Source organism: Homalodisca vitripennis, chromosome 4 (genome assembly GCF_021130785.1).
Source record: "Homalodisca vitripennis isolate AUS2020 chromosome 4, UT_GWSS_2.1, whole genome shotgun sequence".
In the NCBI taxonomy this organism is placed as follows: domain Eukaryota; kingdom Metazoa; phylum Arthropoda; class Insecta; order Hemiptera; family Cicadellidae; genus Homalodisca; species Homalodisca vitripennis.
The window spans coordinates 174,456,034-174,472,702 of NC_060210.1; the positions used below are offsets into that span (position 1 = coordinate 174,456,034).

Consider the following 16,669-nt stretch of genomic DNA (forward strand, 5'->3'; position numbering starts at 1 on the left):
TAAAAAAAGTCAGTGAAAACACATTGGTTAGTAGAGTGAAATGCCGCCTACCGCATCAGAATACGACGATCCAGTCAGAAATGGCAGCGCATAATATACTTCACAATGTGTACCTAAAACAACCCGCCATTTCTGATTGGATAAACCTTTTGAGATGCGGTTTGCGGAATTCAACTCTACTAAGTGAGCTCTTTCAAATGAGGTATCACTCGACCCATGCTTCAATTTAAGATTTCCATGTTTTCCTCTGTGGGCCGTCCCCCCATGGTTGGCATGTCATGGTAATAGCAAGGGAAAATAGTTTTCATAGCCATACGACACTGTGCAAAGTTTATAGATGTTATCTCCTATGGTTTTTAAAATATTAAGCCGTACCCATACTTTTTCAAACACCCTGTATTTTTTCTCTATTTGGTTTAATATTTAATTAATTCATTTTCCTTCTTCAATCCTAATACGAGAAATATTCTCCTTCTCTAGACTTTTGTAAAAAGTGAACATAGCCTACAGATGATGTAGGTAATGAAAATAAAAGGAAAGAAAGATTATTTGATTGTTTAATTGATATATTGTAAAAGCTCCTTTCTTATAAGAATTCATTAATTAATTTAAAAACATACACTCAATTTATACAATTTTTATTTTCATTTTCTAAGAAATATCGTCAGACCCACAATGGAAATTAAAGTACAGTAGTTTAATAATAATATAAACAATTATTGTTTAATGAATGTTACTGAAGTCTGAGGTAACCTCTGCTGACAAAAATGATTTTTCCATTGGTGTTTGGAAATCTTGGCACGTTATATTTGCTACCTATGTTAGAAATGTTATTTTAATCCATAAACTTATTGATAATATCACTACTTACTTTGTAAAGTATGATTAAATGTGTAATGGAAGTTACAGATGTTTTTGTTATTGCTTAAAATGATTTAAAGTATAATATTATAAAGTTATAACACTTATCAAACTATTTTCATGGTTAACTTCCAATGAATGTGGAAACAATAAATGTATGTTTTAAAACATTTATTGTTTTCACATTCATCTAATTGGAAACATTAATATTAAATATGTGTAAAATATATATTTTATACATAAAAGGTTATAAGAATGCTCAATTTATTATAATTGTAGATGAGGTTTGTTTTTTGTTGTGTCATGGTACACATAGATTACCTAATCTTTTCTTTAAGTTCAGACAAGATGATGATTACTAGTAGGCAGATTTTAGAAACTTATCTAAAACTAGTTGTGAGCACTTTGATTGTTTTTATGTTTTATACAAACATAGATTTAGAAACAATGTAACAAAGGAAGTTTGTGCCAGCTAGGTGGTAACTTGCCTTTTATTTCATTTACCATTCTGAAATTCTTCCACTTTTAATAATTTAACACAAAAGTACAGTATTAAATATGGTTTTGTAGAGTATCACATTCAGATGAAATTAAATTTTGTTGGCATAATCAAAGCTCAGAGATTTCAGTTATAAATTTAAATCTTTGTACATTTAAAAAGGGAGCAATAATTAGATGTGTGTAGGAGCTCTGTAAGTAAATAAAAATAGTAAAGTTGTTGTGTGTAACGTAATATTTATATTATTTTTGAAATTTTGATAATAAGCCATTGTTCAGTGATTTCACAAGTAAAATGTTCTGTTCAGGCAAGACGTCAAAGTTTAATGGCACTTGGAACCCTACATCTCACAGAGAAAGTTTTGTTGAGAATGGGAATGGTTACGAGTGTGAATACATATCCTTCTTGCCTTCTGCAACCAATTATAGTTGAATTATAGTTGTTTATATAAATAGTAAACTTAGTATCAATACAAAAATCGTGGTTTCACTGGAATTGGAGAGATAAGTTAGTGAAACTGTTTACTGGCTTGTTGGAATAATGGTATATTAAAAATGTATTACTATTGTATTTATGGGCTTTAATATTGGCTTATCACTAGGCATGTAGTAATCTGGGAACAGAACAATATTGGACATAAGTTGTTATGTATTAGTCTGGAGAGATGGCGTTGCACATAGCTGTGGAGCAAGAACACAGAGAGCTTGTGGAGTTGTTACTGCAGGCTGGAGCTCACGTTAATGTGGTGGACAGAGAAAACCGTACACCTCTCATGCTTGCTGCCAGGGTCGGTCAGAGTTCCATTGTGTCCCTGCTTCTCAAGCATGGTGCTCACCTTGATGCATGTGATAACAATGGTATAGTACAATATTCTTTATACTGCTAATGATGAGGAGAAAAGATCTTTACCAACTGATCGGACTTCTGATCAGTAAATGAAAGAATAAATGAAGAAAACTTAGCCACTGTTTTGAAAGCCTATATTCAAGCAGAGTTAGGTTGAAAGGGAGATTACTTTCCTTTCAGTTGGCAGCACTGCAAGAGAAATGCCAATCACCTGATGCTTCTTTCCATTAATGCCAGTTGACAGTTGTTTCTAAAAATGGATATGTTTATTTGTCAGGTTTTAGTAATGTAATTTTTGGAGTTATGTATTACATGAGGCCTGTAAAGGAAAAACCATGTCTTAACCACCTATTGCAATTTTCTTGATTTGCTATCTTAATCAGCCTTGTTGAATATATACCTGGACTTTGTTTATTTTAACTGCTTTTAGTTCAAAACTATGCTAAATAACCATACATATTCAATTCTTTAATAAGAAGCTCTTCTATTTTAATATTAAAGTGTCACAATCCAAGAAATTACAGTGCAGAAGCAACAGCATTAGTAATTATTTGACTATGTTTGTGTGTGTACACAATTTCGCAAGCTTGAACCCCGTGATCTGCGACGGGATTGGAGGATATATGCTCCTATGGTCATCTTTGAAGTTGTGCAACCTTCAAAAATATACTTATACCACTTTTCTGCTATATTCTGTAAATGCTCTCTCCAGCTAAGTTCACTGAAGGTGGTTTATCAAGCTAAACACAAAATGGGATTTGGCAAGCTGCTTTAACACAAAAGGAATAATTAAGCTGCTTTAGTGAAAACATTTCAAAATATGAAGAATAAAATATACCATTATCAAAAACATTTTCTTCAATAGCAGTAATGGAAAGATGTATCATAAAGTCTTATGCTTTCAACAGTGTGCTGACAACTGGTGCATGAAAAGGAATTGCTTCAGTAAACTTCTGCTTGAATATAGAAAACAGTTCAGAGATTTTTTTTATTTTACCATATAGTTATAATGCTTTTCACAGATTTATTATGATTTTATTTTTAACTTGATGGTCAGGTCCAAAAATATATATCAGTGGTCAAGTAATTTAACAGGTACAGTCTATTAAAACATTTTAATATTACTTTTGCGCAGCAACAATGAAAACATTGTTGTCAAAGAAATGTTTTACGGTTAAATCCTTAACTTTTATGAGAATTGACAGATTGAGGTAAAGGTTTATATTATTAAAATGTTTTATCATGTTTGTGGTTGAAAACCCCAAAAAAAGTGATACAGTTATTTGTAATTTACTATTATGTGTTTTAATAAAAAATAAATAAAAAAAATAGTAAAATGATTATTTATCCTTATGTGCATGCCCATCCCTTGCATATTGTTAGGTAAAGTAAACATAATGCTCAGATTTGGATGAAATTTGGTATGTGGTTGGTTTTCTTTGGAAAATAGGAAACATTAAAACTCTATGCACTTAAATATTACAGATATTTTGTCCAGCTACCATAAAGATGAGGTTTAAAGGATGGGTATGGTAGGAATGGAGGCACCTTTTTTTATTTATTGATTCGAAATAAGGGATCTACCCATCAGTTTGAGAAGTTTTGTATGTATCTGTGTGTTTGTAGACCGTCAAAGGAGAATATACATTTAAATTAACTAAATCAGTGACCCAATTTCTTAATGTGAAATTTAGATTCTCTTGATAAAATTGTTTATTAATAAGAGTATTATTTACTGAAACTAGTTACTGAAGAAGGTCATTTATTTACTTAAATTTGGGAAGATGTTGCCGGAGGAATAAGTGGCACTTCTCCTTCTCTTGTCGAGGAGAAAATTGCTTAAAAGAAAAATGTGTGAACTGTGAATCTGTTAGGTAGATTTTTATATACCAAATCAGCCTATATCTATTGGTCTATGATATCACTTTTTCTAGAATCCTTAATATTTCTACATAAGTTATTGAATATTACCCCAAAGCCTAGTTTTTACGATTGAAGGCTAGTGGATAAAATGTTCCTCCTGTGAATATATCTATATATTAAGTAAAGTTGTGATTTCTGAATCAACACCTTTTGAAATTCATAAATTAATCTTCTGATGTGACGAATGAAGGATATATGAAATATCGTCTCTCAATTTTAGTTCGGTTACAAAGTCTTGTGTTGTTTAAACCTTTTTCACTCAAAGCGGCTAGAGGAAGAGCCGCCTCGGTCAGTTTAGGCTTACCAGTAATTTTTGGAGCCCCAACCATTTTAACCGTAGGTGAAGTAGACCAATTTATTAACTTGTCTCAGTATATTGACATATTTTGATGTCGGCATATTATTATCTTTAAAAAAATATTACTTATCTTTTAAAAATTAACTAACATTAGTGACATTAAGATTGTATAAAACGTTTCAAAGTTCTTCTTTGCATTGAAGATATAAAATGGCAAAACTATGATAGATATATAACTACAACAATTCTTTCTTACTACAAAACAATATGGTGTATTCAAGTGGTCAGAATATAGTATTAGTCCCAGAGGAATTAGTTAGAAAATTGCCCTCCATCTTTTATTCTATGCCTCCTTCATGCTTGCTCCCATTTGATAAATGTCTGATTCTGCCTTATCCCGACTGCATTCGGTTGTTAGTGTTCTCTTGTAGCTTACCAAATACCATTTCTTTTTAAAATAATCTTTGTTATCTCCACAGTACTTTTCCTGCTTATCATTCTTGTCGTCACAAGTGCTACCAAATAATTGTCTCTTTAAAGATCTTTTATTTCACTGTTGTGGTTAATTCTTCAAACAACAAAAACCTGTGTCAGGCCATAAATCTTTCTTAATTCTTTAATCTCAAAGACAATGAGTTTTTTTATCTTTTCTTTTGTTTATAATGCATGGATGGTCTTTGCATTATATAACATAACTGGATGTGTTATTGTATGCTATACTTTAGTTTGATCTAGTGTAAAATTAAGTAATAAAATATGATCTTACACATCAGTTTTAATAAATGACTAACAGTATGGGTAATTTTATATTTTACAGTAACAATTTTGGTGGGATCTACATTAATATTCAAGTACTGACAAAATCTTATAATATAAGCACAATTGAAGAGTGCAGTCACTCAGTTTTTTAAAATAATTTAAGCAGTTTAATAATTTAAATGGGAATATTATTTTTAACTTTAGCAGGGTTGGTATGAAAAGTGCATGGTATTGACACATCCTCAATTTAAAGTGTCAAAGACTCAGTAAGATCTGTTTTCAGGTTGGACAGCTGAGGACTATGCAATGATTGGCGGACATGAACAGTTGGCGATAGAGTTAAAAGTGCCTCAAAATGCTCCAGACTTGCCTGTAACAAATGTTGAAATAGTCATGATTTCCAATACTGTTGATATGGATAATAGCCAGTCAGAGGTCTGTAGTTAAATCAAAACATTATCTCTAAGTTTTAAGAAAATATATTATTTTTAACCACTGATATGTATACTACAAATCAACCATTTATTTAGAAAACCAGTATTTTTAAGAACAGCCACATTTTTTTTTATTTCAGCTTTATCTAATTGTATTCCTTTTTGTAAATGCTTACATCAATGCCTATGTTCGTGAAGTGAATAAAACCTAACACTTGCAAGAACTAAGGTTTTTCAATGCAACTACTATGATTTTTGCTATTAAAATGGGCTAGCTGTGAGTAGGCATAGTTGTAGCTAAAGCTAAGTTGCTCCAGACTCAGTTACTGCTTGGAAACAAAGTGAATTAAAAGAAACTGTTAACCTTTGAGGTTACAACTGCTAAGGAATTGTTAAGTCTGGTTCAAGGCTTGCTAGCTGTTTAGTTGTTCTTTAGTTTTTACAGTTACATCAGCGGAAACAGTACTCTTTGCTTCGGGAAATAACAAAATGAAAATGATACAAATGGTGATGCTCTTTCACTGAGGATGCAAATGAAATCTTCCTGAGATTTGTTGTGGATCCCAGATTCCAGTCAGGCAGTGCTGAAGATGGTATCCACAGAAGTACTGCATGCAAAACTGTGAAATATGTAATGAATAAAATAATTGACAGGACTCATAACTGGCATTATTTGCAGTAACCTATATTGCAAAACACTTGCCCCAAATTATATCAGCGTTAAAAAATGAAACTAACTTGACATAGTAGGCAAAAACTGATGCAGGCCATATGCGTATTTTAAAAATTTGATTAAATTATTTTGGTTGTTGTTTGTGCAGATATGTGGATACAATTAATTTAAAAAATCTAATTCTGCAATCCTAGGATACTACACTTGCAAAAGAATTTTAAGGAGGCTCAGATTCTAACAGTGTGGAAGAGCCCGGCATAGGTATGGGCAACCCTAAATTCTTGAGTTCCATGTTCTATGAAAGAAATTTTAATTTAATTCACTCTAGTTGCAGCTAAGCCTATCAACTAACTGCTACACCTAGTACCTAGGTAGATCTAGCACTTGATTATTCACTTAGTTCTCTAGGACTAAGCATTAGATGCTAACCATTAGTGACTAGGTTTTTATTCACCTCACCCATTATAATGAAATACATTACAAGGTGTATTCCAAAATGAATGGCTTTCGACTTACATTTAAATATTGGTAGTTCTGAACACAGTATTGCTCATACACCACCATCATTACTAGTTATTCTGTCATTTATGAAGTGCACGCTGTGGTTTGATTTAAGCAAGCAAAGAGATCTTCAGCTGCTGAAAATCTTTGGGCTTTGGGAGTAGTGTCTAGTACAGTGATGATTGTGATTTTCTTCAGCGGTTTGACTCTGTTCACATCATGAACACGTTCAAGTCTTATCATTTTAACTTCTTCATTCACTTTCTGCACCAAATTTTTAATGATCCCCAAGGATTGTCCACATCATCATGAACATTCGTACAGTCATCTTTTAAAGATATTGCTCATTCACGTGCCTTTCCGCCACTCATAATGTTTGTCTATACACTCAATTGTGAAAATAAATTTCAACTGCTTTTAAATGTTTAGTACTAAGAAAACAAATAACTTATTTCATAGTCGACAGAATACTTAATGGGTGGAGGAACTTTAAATACACAAAAAGATGTAAACACAATTTTTTTGCCATAAAGCTTTTCAAAAATAATTTTTTAAAGTTCCTAATATAATTAAATTTACTATATTTGCATAAAAAGTTTAATTTTCTACAAAAAAAAAACATTTTTGAGTGATCAAATTTTATTTTGTATCAATTAATAAAAATAAAAATATCACTTTACAGATTTTTTAATCTGTAAATAAGTTCTTACTACATTGCTGGCGTCTTTCATATTACTGTATAAATTATGTCTAAGTAAAAAGGCTAAATAAAAATATTAAAAAGGTTATGTAAAAATATTTTTCAAATCCAAAACTTAAGAATAAAAAAGTTTATAAAACTTAGAGAAAACACCAAAAATTACTAGTGAAATTTAAGAGTTTCAAACCTGGTGCTGATACATTTATACATGTATCAGCACCAGGTTATATGTATGTATGTAATAAATAAAAAGGTTGTTATATGTATGTAATAAATGTTTTAAATGTATACAAATTTACAAGTAATGAGTAGGCTTCAATGCAAAGGTGTAGAGCCGTGTTAGTGTTAAAAGCACCAGACATGTATTATAATTCGAAGTTGTTGAAGGCAGTGGATATGTTTTATAATTCAAAAGTTTTATTATAAAAAGTACGAGGATCATCTAGAAAGTAAGAACTGTTTTGTAGTAATTATTAGAGTGGCGGGTGAAACAGCGCAATGCGTATGCGTGCCGACTTCCAAAATAAAAAATAAGAGGAAATATTTTTAATAAAAAACTGTCTAACAATAATAATCCTAAGTTACTAGAAGTGAGCCATTAGTTTAGCACTGATATTTTTTTATATAGCTTTGTGAATAGCATTATTAATATCTTCCATTAGAATTTTGTAAGCTCAGACCAAGTGATAATCCTGAAATAAAGGAATTAATTGAACCGTTTACTTTTTCCTATCCTTGTTGGAGCTGTTTTGCCATGGATATTTAACTGCCTGCTGTATTATTAACAAGTATTTGCATATATCCTAATAGATAGGGGGGTTCACTTTGCTTGGATTAAAAAAACTTATGAATACCTCAGATATTTGTGTTTAATTTGTGTTTTAATGTAGCAATGTTTGTTTTTGTCTGCAAATATAGATTCATATTAAAACTCATTTAAAGATGCAAAATGAGAAAATTCAAAAAAAAAAGATTGTGTTGTATGTAGTGATAGATGCACACCGAACCCATCTGGTGCTGTGTTGTGTGTGTGGTTGTAACGCAAGAAACATCTTACTTTGTTAAATATATTTAAAAAACTGTACTTTTGTTTATAAAAATACCATAGGTACCAAAAAAAATGTTGATAGGTAATTTGCTTTTTGTTCTTAAAAAAATGAATGTAGTCTACAGATAATTGAAACATCATTTACGGTTACAACTCTAACAATAAGAACTAAAAAAAACAACATAAATATTTTCACACCTCTCAAAATACCATCTTATTCAGAGTGCTCTATTTTCATATATACAAATAACGAAATTAGAGCACTAAAGTTTGAAATAGGACTACTTTGGATTGGTAAAGTTTAATGTTTTGGCAAATGAATCAGCATTATTGACTTATATAACTTTGTTTTTTTAGGATGTTGTTGTTTTGTCTGAAGAAAGAGAACAAGTTGAAAATGATGGAGACACTCAGATCATCAAGTCAGCAATAAAGTCTCCTCCATATGTAAGTGATTCAATTTGTACTTGCTTTAGCTGTATTAGATTTCATGTACTTACCACCAATGAAATATAATGGCCTGGTATCATTAACATAGGTTGTTACTAGCTAGTCCTCATTTCAAGGTGGTACCTGATCTCGCCTGTTTATAGTGCCCTGCTAATGTCTCTCCAAGTACATGTGCCACTGCATCCACAAGTTCAATGTCGCTGAAGCTATCTTTATCTTGAAATAATGCATTATTCTGTGTTGTAAATAATACCATAACTGTAAGGATAGAAACGTGTGCAGTTTTAGTTAAAACAATAAAGTAATCTAAAAATCATGCAAAATACAATTTCATGATATATTATTATTATCGCCGATCAGATCTTGTAAAATAAGATCTGGTCAATTTATTATTGGCCAGCTCACAAAAAGATATTTAAAAACTAAATTACTTAAATTTCTAGAGGAATAGTTGATATGAGCTGGTCTAAGTAGGTATAACGGTTGCAGAATGTTTACGTGGTGGAAGAAGAAGCACAAGAATCCCCCCGATCCTGTGTGACCCCCCCTCCCCTCAACCCTCCACGCAGCTGGGAGATCATTCAGGCAGGCATGATCGACCAAACCCAGGTAGTTAGAGCCTGTCTTAGTCATTGTTATGTCACGTTAAAACAGTAGAATTGTAAAGTTTGATTGTTTGTTGTTTTTTTATACTGAAAAATAGGGTGTATCGAATTTACCCATTGTTACGAGAAATAAAAGAAACTGTTGAAGTATCTCTCAAGGTAGGTAAGAACTTAAAATCTATGTTGTCGTTACATTTAGGATTGCTATTTGAATAAAGTTATATTGGCGAGTAAGTTAAAAAGTGGTAATTACTACACGTTGTGTGGTGGGCCCGAGTTACACACCCCTTTATAATATGCTTGACGTTGTTAGTGATCAACATCATACAACAATTATGCACCTGGTAATAATAACATAATATAATAACTAGACAATGAGAATACCTCTTCACCTAGAGTACACTTTGTTTTGTAAACTAGTTGTCTCTGATTTTGAAACAATGTATAGAGTTCGTTTTGAGCTTCTTTGCACCAAATATTTTGGATCTCTTCAGAGAACATGACTTAAGATTCCATTGAGTCAAGTCTGTGACAGCACCAGATTCCAGATACTGGACTAAGAGGAATGTTAAGTTTACACATGTTGTATTACTAAACTAGACATATTTACAATGTCTCATTTCAACATAGTAACTGTCCATTGATAATGATGTACAAATGTATTACACATTATAGTTTGTTTTTAGCACTATTTTTGCATAATGAGATTGCGCAAATCAAGCTATCTTCTGCTTTGTCAATAAACTAATTCAACACATTGTGCACAATCTAGTGGTGTGTTGTGTAACTTTCATTGCAAAAGAGATCACAGAGTAAGGAGAACCTTTAAAAATACTGATATTCAGTAGAAAATGTCAGTCACAATATCGTACGGGATTTGCGCTCAAAGTATTAAAAAGTTTATTAAAAATTTGTTTAGTACATGAATGGAGCAGTAAGTAGATGTGTGTAGGAGCTCTGTAAGTAATTAAAAACAGTAAAGTTGTCGTGTGTAACGTAATATTTCTATTATTTTTAAAATTTTGATAATAAACCATTGTTCAGTGATTTCACAAGTGTAATGTTCTGTTCAGGTTAGACGTCGGAGTTTAATGGCTCTTGGAACCCTAGAATCTCACAGAGAAAGTTTTGTTGAGAATGGGAATGGTCACGAGAGTGAAGACATGTCCTTCTTGCCTTCTGCAACCAATAGTGAGTCCAGTCAATCAATTTACCAATCAGTGTTCAAGGGGTGTGTTCCAAATCTTATGCACACTGAAAGGATCTTTGAAACTATAAGAGATAATGGACAAAGTTGTGCCTAATGACAAGACCAACAAATCAATGTGGTTATGTTAATTATTGGTAAATTGGTATTGGTAATTCGGTGAAACAGCAGATTTCAATATTGTGTGCAGTGAAATATCAGTTAGGTTTACCAAGCAACCGAATAGTAGAATAAAAATTTCCCTCCAACAACCATACAAATCTATTATGATCTATTATTTGATGAAACCATCAAGAAAAGTTTAACACATATGGTCTTTTTTTAAATCAATAAGAAGTTTCCTTTCTTTTCATTAATTAAAAGTGAGTCATTGCATTAAAAAATGTACTCTAACCCTACACTTTCTGCTTGCTGATCTTGAAATCTTTTCATTATAATGTTTAAAAACTAGAAGAAATTTCATGCAGATTGTATGTAAAAAGTGTTTTATTATAGGCACTAACAAGGCAGTATTTGATTTCAGATTTTTAGTTTTGTTTTACTAATAATGGTTTTTCTACAGTAGCAAGTCAACGACGCAGTAATAATTAACTTAACCACATTAATTGGTTGGTTATTATGCACAACTGTTCAATTCATCTTTGCTGTATCTCTTATCCCGTCTACCTTGTATCCAAGATCGCTTCTAAATGCACAAAAATATGGAACATCCGGTATAAATAAATTATTTTGTCAGTATTGTATCTTTGACATAAATATTCAGGCCAATGTAATTGTATAAAAAAATGATGTTTTTTTGCAGATATTTGGAAATTTGTTTCACTATTTTAAAACAATTAATTGATCAGCAGTTGTTTAATATAGTTAAGTCCTAACAATACTGGTTGTAAATAAAACACTTCAAAACACAAAAATTCAGGTAATAACTGAAACTTATACGCACTCACATGCAGGTATAAGCCCCAACACCAAAGCCACTGCCAAGTCCGGTCATCCCAACATTACCAAATGATCCCACAGAAACGGCTCCCTAACAACTGCGCTAAACCCTGCGCTTTTGTATATAAATATAGGATATGAAGTTCACAAGTGTATCAGATTATGAGAATATTCAGATGTCTTAACCTGTTGGCGAGTGCGCACAGCATTTGCCGTGCACCTATGACGGTCCGTACTGAGTGACTCATTGACCAGTGGCAGACTGTTGGGGAGTAAAACAAAAAAAAACTGTTAAATGTTAATAAACTTGTATATTATAGTTTAAATGTATATAAAAATACATTATAGATTGTTAAAAGCAATATCCTCGTTTTAAAACTTTGCTAATATGTGATAATGTTCAAAAAAAGGATATATACAAAGGGCGACGTCACATATTGAACATTCATAGCTGGTTTCTTTTCTTCTTTGTCCAGTTCGAGTAGTGTGTTTGCATGCACACATAGCACTGCTGAGTAGTTTTCGCTTCTTTGGGTTATTCTGGGGGAGTGGCCTTATAAAATGGCGACCTTGGAGGCGTAGTGGGTCTTGTGTTCCGCCTCCGTAAAATAGTTTTTTAAGTTATCACCAGGTGCCACCACGATACAGGACTAGCAACGCTGTACAGAGACACTATTAGGAACAACTGAAAAGTTCCAAAAATCTCCGCTAGACATCACAGTAAGTCAGTGAGAACGAATTGACAGTCATTAGTCTGTAACGGAAAATGCCGTGCCTCCTCATACGGGACCAAACGGCAAATGCCGTGCGCACTCATTTGGGTATGTTTTGCTACACTCGTCAACAGGTTAAAAGTGTTTTATCTTGATACGATATTATTATGTACATAGTTGTTAATATGAGTTTTATCACATGATCTTGGCACCTCACACTAAAAATAAATTTTACGCTGTAATTTTGAGACTGCTTGAGCTTGTTGAATAGCCAGCTGTGGTGAATCTGATTAGGCATAATGTAAGATTTCAGTGCCCCAACCGAAACTATGTTTATAATTGTACATTTTTGTAACAATCAGCATATGTGTTCTCACAATACAGGATTTGTTTAGTGGATAAATAAAATGTTATTTCTTCAAATGAGAAAACAATTTGAATATTGCTTTTAAATTTGAAGATATAAAGAAAATTTAAACATGTAAGAAAATTTATGCTTTCCAGGTTCATAAATATAATGAGTTATACTTCATAATTTTGTACTTATACTCGTCATTGATAAATGATATGTTATTGCTAACTCTTGATGTGATATAATGCTTTTTCATGTAGGGAATAACTATTATTGTTGTAATATTGTATGTTGCCAGGGTAATGACAAGATAAAAAATGCTCTGTTGCAAGTTTTATCAATATAAAAATAAAAACTTATAAATAAGTCTACCAAGCTATATTTTCTGAAACTAGAGACATTTATAAATAATTTTTATATTTTGGATTCTATTTAGTACAAATATACCATTTCTGGTCCCATCCCCATAAACAAATAAATAAAAAATTTCAAAAAATAAAACAAAAAAAGTTTTACTTATAAACGTATGCTTAGTAAAAATACAGATTTTAATGCAAAAATGATAAAATGATATATGACATTGCATAATCAAATAACTTCTAGTATTTCTTATGATTTTTATAAAATACCCTCGCAAAACCTGGAAAAGTGGCCTGCCAATAGAGGTAATTTAGGTGTCAGTTCTTGGGTTAAAATTACGAAGCAGTTTGCCCTGAGTGTTATCAGAGATCCTGTTAATTCGTCCATCTACAGTCAATATTTTTTTGGTCACACACTTTCACACACAACTTTCTGCAGCAGTTGGAGGCGGTGAGGGTTCAGATCTCCTTACAGAGAAAGTTGTACATTTGAGCTTGCTCTTATTGCTGAAGACCTCTCTGCGTCTGTAGTAGCTAAAAATTTAACTATTATAGGGCAGTACTTGACTTTGCTATTGGGTCTGGGATCTTGTGCTCTCCTAACACAATGAGATCTATCAGTGTCTTCAACTGACACATTGACATTCAAGTTGTTTTTAAAAATGTCAATGATCAGTTGGTCTGTGCTTTCTCCCACAGTTTCCTCAACACCAAACACTCTAAGGTTGTTTCTGCTCTGCTACTTGTGGCTTAGGAACTCATAATTTATTGATATATTTACTATTCTTTATTCGTTCAATGTCTCTTAAAGTCTCTTTAACGGAATCTTGAAGTTTTACTCCTTCAGAGTCTGACACTTAGTAGGCTATAAGGTTAACCAGAGTGCTGGTTATAACATAATAATTATGTAATGTGGTGCTTAAGTAAAATCAGTAAAACAATTTTGTTTACAGAGGTGGTTTTTTAACTTTACTTGTCAGTAAGTTGTAAGACTACAACTGTGGATGTAGAATGTAAAGTGAAACAATGACATGGAATAAAATAAATGGTATGATTATATGATGTAAATTTTATTAAAAGAACTGTACGTAATCAAAGCAGTGCATGTTATAAAATAAAATTGTTTAAAAATTTGGCAGATATAGTGGAAGTAGAGCCTGTGAAAGCTGGGTCGGACACAGAGTGGGATAGTGATGACAGTTTGCCCTTGGATCGTAGCCTTCCTCCACCTCCAGACTTCCCAGACAGTAGTCTTGAGTCCAACTTGCCCTTGCCAGAGTTCATCCTGACTCCTGACTCCAGTCTGCCTCACATTCCAGAGCTGATCATCACCCCAGACCGTCGCAGTCGCATCACTCTCGAGAGGACTCCTTCACTTGACCTCACCGACAGTGAGATCATGGAAACCAACAAGGCAAGTCAATCTTGTGAGAAACATGATACCTTTAGGTATAACACTCCTTTAGAAAAATGTCTTGTATACTTAAATTTTATTGGCGAGCTTTGTAATTCATAACCACAGTATTTGTTTCACGATTTGATTACTAAGTGAATTATTGATTTGAATAGCAGAAACACTCTAGGAATTCCCAGCAAGTGATGTTGTTTTGACAAATATATTGGATTAAAAAGTCAATTGTTGTAATAGCTGATGATTTCTCAAGATTACTTAGAAAAGGCCAATTAAGCTGCTTTAGCTGACTAAAAGAGGTTGTGTCAGCTATACCCACCTTAGCCATGTTATGTCCAGTAAATTATTTGCCAGTCGGATTTACAGTTCAATGTTCTACAAATTAGTTGGTATGGCATCATTTGCATGAAACTCCATGACAAGTTTGATGAGTCTATATACATATGTATATGTGTACTTTTTTGGAATATTCCCAACATATTCAGACAACTTGAACATGATAAATAATAGAGGCAGAAATTTTAAGAGCTCCTTCAATTCAGTGCCAGGCATTTATGACAGATTACCTCTCTCAAAATACCAAGCATTCTTTTGTGTTTATGTAGTGTACTGCCAAATAGTTAATAAATTTTTCAAAAATCAACATAAGGGGATAATTTTTGTTTCATTGTGTAGGGGGAAAAGAATGCTATATCTTATAGTATTTATTTAAATGATAAAATTGTTGAAATTCTTAAATAAAAATATAACATAATCAAAACTTAAATTTTTACATTTTTATATTCAACTTATTTACATATGGAACAAATATAGATGGCAAAGTTTCAGAAAAGTAAGTATGTGTAATACTTCTTTTAGAATAGTGTAAAATGTTGAAGATTACACTCATATTTGGCAATTGCCAGATGTAACATATCAAATCAAGATAGCTAATCTATTTTTATTTGATTTATTATGTATAAAATAAGGCTAAGTACAATACCATATGGCTCGGGAGTGCCGATGGCCGAGTGGTCTAAGACGTTGGACTTGAGTCTGAGCTAGAGATAGCGCAGGTTCGAATCCTGTTTGTGACCGTTGCACTTTTTATCAGTACCATCGACCTTGTACTATATGGACTCTCCCCTTTATTCTGTTTGATAAGATCCTCGCACAGGCCAGTGGCCCATGAGGACAGGCAGAATAAGGCATAAAAGGAGATCGGCTTCCCCTTTATATATATATAAAAAAAAAAAAAAAAATTAGTAACAGATAAATTTTTAATAAATATTTGAAAAGCTGATTTAGTCGCTCCTCTGTACTTTTCAGAAATACCAGTGGGCTGATCTTATTGGCTCTTGGCATTCAAAGGTTTAACTGTACATTTGCTGTCTGAAATGTCTCCACTATTCCAAAGTACTAGTATTATGTATCTGCCTGCGGTTATCACACATTTGTGATTTGTTTGAAAATTTGTTTTTTGTGAAAATGTTTGATAACGCTGCTTCTTTAGATTTGGTTTAATTGCCATTTTAAGAATTGTTTATTTAGATCCAGGATAATTTTGAGCCCCTTATCCTTGTATTTGCGATTGTCTCCAGAGTCTTTCACATTATCACCGCTTTCAAAATTCTTGTTACACATAATGGGCTATAATAGGAATATGAAATAGTCTGAGATTCCCCACACACAGCAAAACCCCTGCTGTGCGTGCGTGTGTGTGCGTGTGCGTGTGTGCGTGTGTATGTGTGTGTGGTTGTGTCCTGTTTCCTTTACGTCAGAGAATGTTAAGTTTGGATTGTATCATGAGTGATGAAACTGCTTGCTCCCAATTGAATTATTTATATTTCGTTTGTCTACCTCACACTTTTTTGGAAGACTATCAGCTGGTTGTTCTCATGAAGCAACACAATTCCTTGATATAATTTTTCTATCCTTTTGTTTTGAATTACACAGCAAAGTTTCACACTTTCATTTTCTCAGTAAATTTCTCATATATGACAATGGGTGTCGGCTGGCTTAATGTTTCTTGCCTTTATAAACTCTGTAATATAATGAAGCTTACAGTTTATGGTCCATCAATTATTTTACAGGTTGTAAACAATTACATTG

General features: G+C 32.5%; 1 protein-coding gene across 1 annotated transcript in view; it reads left to right on the plus strand.

The window, feature by feature from the left end:
- LOC124361301 (ankycorbin-like) overlaps positions 1-16,669 on the plus strand; it is a 51,069-nt gene that overhangs the window by 3,498 nt on the left and 30,902 nt on the right. Inside the window, 6 exon segments of the mRNA XM_046815347.1 lie at positions 2,016-2,217; positions 5,470-5,621; positions 8,900-8,989; positions 9,482-9,601; positions 10,671-10,788; positions 14,307-14,581. Of these exon segments, the coding sequence (XP_046671303.1) occupies positions 2,016-2,217; positions 5,470-5,621; positions 8,900-8,989; positions 9,482-9,601; positions 10,671-10,788; positions 14,307-14,581 (957 nt within the window).